Source organism: Lactuca serriola, chromosome 4, assembly GCF_051521515.1.
Source record: "Lactuca serriola cultivar US96UC23 chromosome 4, Lser_US96UC23_V15, whole genome shotgun sequence".
In the NCBI taxonomy this organism is placed as follows: domain Eukaryota; kingdom Viridiplantae; phylum Streptophyta; class Magnoliopsida; order Asterales; family Asteraceae; genus Lactuca; species Lactuca serriola.
The window spans coordinates 323,096,909-323,101,831 of record NC_136411.1 but is presented as its reverse complement, the minus strand read 5'-3'; the positions used below and the strand labels follow the sequence as shown (position 1 = coordinate 323,101,831).

Genomic DNA, 4,923 nt, shown 5'->3' with positions numbered 1-4,923 from the left:
GTCCCAACATGCATAAATTTCGAATCTCTCTTTCTCTCTCTCTCTCTCTCTCTCTCTCTCTCTCCATTTCTTCCAGTTTCTCAGTATTCGCTTTGCGTTTATTGTTTTCCATTGCAGTTGGAAACTCGGTAAGTCTACATTAAATCATGGTTTTTCACTCTGTTGCTTACAACCGATAGAAGCAAAGTAAAAACCTCAAAAGTTTAGGAGTCTGATCCGTGCAATTATTCCACGTTCAAGATCAGCCGTTAACAGATCGGTTTTACATTATTGTCTGGTTTTTTTTAATTTCGTCAAATAACATGACACTCTCCTTTTATCTTTTTTATAATCAGATCTAATCGAGAATAATTAATCTAATTTTTGGACAAAACTTGGTAATCATATTAATTATAATTGGATCTATTATTTGCAACTAATCGATATATAATTATCAATATTATTTGTTGGTTTCTTATGTGTCTATTGGTTCTGATTTACAACAAAAAACCAATAATATATAAGATGTTCTTTTTTCTTTGTCATTTTAGTATTTTTACGTTTATAAACAAAATTTGTCGAATACTAAAAAGACAATTATTAATTTATTATATTATGTTTTGTAACTGGATAAACTAATATAAACATTTTGTATAGTTATATTATTTTATAAATAAATATAAATCATTTTAAATAATCAAAGAAAGGGCATTTAATTAGTTTTATTAGCGACTTGGGCTTTTAATGGGTTAAATGAATAGATTCATTTTTTTTGTTCTTGACAAAAAAGCCTTTTTAACCCTAAAACACCGGCTCTCAACAACAACCGCATCTCTCAATCGATTTCAGCATCGATGATCTCAATCAACCGAATGAACCCCTGTTTCAGCGTCGATGATCCTGTAGTTCACTGCATAAGGCTCGAGACGTCTGACTAAGCATCGATCCTTATTCAATTTCAGCATTGTTCCTCAATTAATTTCATCACTCTTTCTGATTGTCGAATTCTGCGACTCTACATATCACCGGTTCATCTCTCTGCCTATCATCATTTCTGTTTCTTTGTTGATTCTGAGTTCTTTCTGATTGTTTCTGAATTCAGAATTGTAAATCAGTTATAGCTTGTTTCCGTATTCTGAATTCTTGTTGATTGTTCATGAATTGCTATTAGCTTATTACTGTTTCTAAATTGCTACAATAGTTTGATTAGTTTCTGAAATCTGAATTGCTATTTGATACCCTTTTTTACAATGTTGATGTAGTAGTGACTATCAGGTTTTTCAATTGTAGATTTTGTGGACAAATGGAAAGAGGCAGAGGATCCCCCTTCAAGAAACGCCCAAACCCTCGCTTCAACAAGGGTGGCAACAAAAGAGGGAAATTTGATGATGAAGAATCTTCAGAAAGCTCTCATGTTTCAGAAACAGTCTACCGAATCCTATGCCAATCCAGAAGAATCGGCAGTGTAATCGGAAAAGGTGGCACTGTAGTGAAAGCCTTACGTGAAGAAACCCAAGCTAAAATTACAGTTGCGGAATCTGTCCTTGGTTCAGAAGAAAGAGTAATCATAATCTACAGTCCTTCTGCAAAAGCTCCAGTAGTAAAAAATGACGATGATGATGATAATGATTTGGAGCTGCATTGTGCAGCTCAAGATGCTCTTGTAAAAGTTCATGATAGGATTGTTGAGGAAGATATTTTTGATGATGAGGAAAGTGTGGTGTTTTGTCGAATGCTTGTTCCAAATAACACAGTTGGGTGTCTTTTGGGGAAAGGTGGTGAAGTTATTAAGAGATTAAGAGGTGAGACTGGTGCTGTTATTCGTCTTTTGCCTGCAGAGCAGCTTCCTACTTGTGCTATGGAGACTGATGAGTTGTTGCAGGTAATCTACTTTTATTTATTTCTGTATTACTTTCATTCCTCTTGAAAATAATGTATTGATCATTGTTATATACCTCTATTTGTTTATTATAGCATTCTATTTTCATCCTACTTTCATTTTTCCCTTGAAAATCTCTTTTCCAGACTACATAAGGGCATTTTAGTATTTTCTCTGACATATAATACAACTTTTTTTTTTTTTTTTTTTTTTTTTTCAGATATCAGGCACACCAGATGTTACAAGAAAAGCACTTGCTAAAGTCTCAACATTGTTACATCAAAATCCACGAAAAGATGAACCACCATCAAACAGTCGACCCGTGGGCCCCCCACGGGCCTTTCAGCCAGGTGCACCACCGCCGCCTGAACGTGGGCCATACACCTACGGTGCACCGCCACTTCCATGGCGGGAGCCACCACGATATGGGCCTCCGGCCATTGATCCTGTTCAAATTGAAGAGACACCAATTGAGTTCCCAATGAAAATTCTTTGCTCTGAAGCAAGAATTCATGGAGTGATTGGGAGAAATGGGATCAGTTTAAGACAGTTTCAGCAAGAAACGGGTACAAGTATCCATGTGGAGGATCCACTTCTAGGCTCAGATGAAAGAGTCATTGTTGTCTCTTCTTTTGATGTTAGTATTTTTAATTCTTTTTAATTTTTTCAGTTTTGGTCCTTATTTGAGGTTTTCATAAAGTTTTTGCTCCCTGTTCCAAGTAGAATGACCCCAATCATTTTATAAGTAATAGTAAACAAATAAACTAAACGACATAAATTTTTTTAAGAAATATAATATGAAGGGCAATATAGTCATTTTAGGGACCAAATCCACAAAGAAAATAGTGTTTTCACAGTTTGACAAAATTTTTAACTACCTTTTTGGTCCCAAAAAGTTTTCTTTTGCAAAATTTTGAGGTTTTTGTAACATTTTGGGTAGAAAGACTATCTTGGGATCACAGTTGCAAAAATCAACTATACTCAGGGACGAAATAGTCATTTGGAATAGGGACAAAAAGCATTACAAGAACCTCAATCAAATAAGGAGCAAAGTTTTACAAGAGCAGTTTTTGGGACCAAAATTAGAAAAAAAAAGGAAATTTATGTTAATTATTGGTTGATATTTGAAAATGTTTCTCAGGCTTTACAGAAACCAAGGTCAAGAACAATTGATGCGATTCTTCTTTTACAAGATAAAACAAGTGAGCATGATGAAAAGGGAATAATTACAACACGTGTTTTAATTCCTTCTAGTAAAGTAGGCTGCATTCTTGGCCAAGGTGGCATGATAATCAATGAAATGAGGAGAAGAATTAAAGCAGATATCCGTGTCTATCCTAAAGAAGACAAACCAAAGTGTGCTGCTGAAAATGAAGAGCTTGTTCAGGTGATAACCATATCTCAATTTCCAGACATACCCTTTTGGTTTTTTCACTTTCCTGAGACACCCTTTTTGATCTTTTACAATTTCCAAAAATACCCTTCTAGGTGTCGGGGAGTTATGGTGTTGCGAAAGAAGCTTTGGCTGAGATTGCATCAAGATTTAGGGCAAGATATCTTAGAGATACAAAACCTGTAACAGAGGTGGTCCCACGAGGTGGTCGTTATGAACCATTTAAGGTAAAATTTAAATTCGGGAAATGAGAATTTATTAATTTAATAACTAAATATTTATTTATGTTTCTATGAAGCGCGAATATAATCCACATCAGCATCAACATCAACATCAACATCAACATCAACATCCTCCTCCTAGTTACCTTGCTCCTCCTCCTCCTCCAAGAGAGTATCAACCTCATACTTATCATGCCCCTCCAGTGGAATATGCAACCCATGCTTATCCAGTTCCTTCACACGCATCAGGGTATTTTAGTCATTTTTCATTTTTCATTTTTCATATTTCTATACTCTGTTTCACATTAATATATATTTACTTTTGTTTTAAATCAGATATCCAAGTGCTGTTGATATGAATGTGGCAAACAGTGGACAAGCTTCGGTTCCGGGTCCCCCTGGAGTTCACAACCCTAGTGAGGTCGGTTGGTTAGTTAGTTTCTTAATCAGGGGTAATTTAGTAATTTTCCAACTTGAGGTCATGAATTGTTGTAAAAAATATATATGTATATAGGTTGCAGGAACAATGGTGAACAGTCAAGATCCGTATGCACAACCAGTTGCAGTTGCAGCCACACATGGTGTGGTGGATGTGTACCAAGCATACGGTGGGGCTGCAGGCGGACAAACCCATCCTGTTCAGGTTACTTATGCTGAAAACTATGGTACCCAGCAAGATCCCTACTCTTCTGCACACACATCATATTACACCACCCCGACCACCACGACCACCGCCCCTGCCGCCACTGTCCCAACCTACCCCCCTCAGCAAGGCCATTACACCACCACCCAGACTTCTCAGCAGTATGGACACTAGTTTTAGTTTGGGGCATATTTGATTTACTACCAGACCTTTTTAAAGACCACCCGATCAGATCATGTTGTTGACTTTTTAGAATGTTGACCAGACTTAATTGTTATGACTTATGATTTAAAAAAAAATCTTGGGGACTTTTCTTGCCTAGAATTCAACAGACGTATACGTATCTATTATGATGAGACTTTGTCCTGATGATGTGGACTTTGGGAGTCATGTGATGTGTGCTTGACAGGACAGGATTTGATTTGTACTTTGTTTGACTGACTGATGTCTGTGAGACAAAAATTAAAAATTGGTGGCAAAAGGTGGGACAGGGAGGTTGCTTTTGATCTGTCGTATGTGCAAAAGAGGTGAATGCCCTTTCTCATTCTTATCATCGAATATAGCCCTAGAAAGTCAGTCTGTCAGTGTCAGTCCAGTCGGGTCTTGTATAACAAACATAGCCTAAGGTTGGACTGGACTGGATTGAATTGGACAGGCTTTTTAAGACTATTTTTGATGATAAGGATGAGAAGGGCGTTCTTGTCTTTTTCACAAATGAAAGATCAAAGGCGAGTCCTTGTCCTATACCTTTTGGTCGGGACAAATAAATTACAAATTGTCTCACCGACATATGTACCATTCCTATCAT

At 36.7% G+C, this 4,923-nt stretch overlaps 1 protein-coding gene across 1 annotated transcript; it reads left to right on the top strand.

The window, feature by feature from the left end:
- The first annotated feature begins 767 nt into the window (after positions 1–767).
- Positions 768–4,468, top strand: LOC145097387 (KH domain-containing protein At4g18375-like). The gene is made up of 8 exons (XM_079034936.1): positions 768–1,007; positions 1,270–1,861; positions 2,079–2,495; positions 3,000–3,245; positions 3,347–3,478; positions 3,550–3,722; positions 3,809–3,893; positions 3,987–4,468. The coding sequence occupies exons 2-8, from the start codon at positions 1,283–1,285 to the stop codon at positions 4,287–4,289; spliced, it is 1,935 nt and encodes a 644-aa protein (XP_078891062.1). The 5' UTR covers positions 768–1,007; positions 1,270–1,282; the 3' UTR covers positions 4,290–4,468.
- The last annotated feature ends 455 nt before the right edge of the window (positions 4,469–4,923 follow it).

What these genes read in the sequence shown, in the direction of transcription:
- LOC145097387 (XM_079034936.1), top strand. Translation starts at nt 1,283, where the DNA reads ATGGAAAGAGGCAGAGGATCCCCCTTCAAGAAACGCCCAAACCCTCGC. An exon ending in AGACTGATGAGTTGTTGCAG is followed by an intron (nt 1,862 to 2,078) that starts GTAATCTACTTT and finishes TTTTTTTTTCAG; the next exon opens with ATATCAGGCACACCAGATGT. An exon ending in GTTCCTTCACACGCATCAGG is followed by an intron (nt 3,723 to 3,808) that starts GTATTTTAGTCA and finishes GTTTTAAATCAG; the next exon opens with ATATCCAAGTGCTGTTGATA.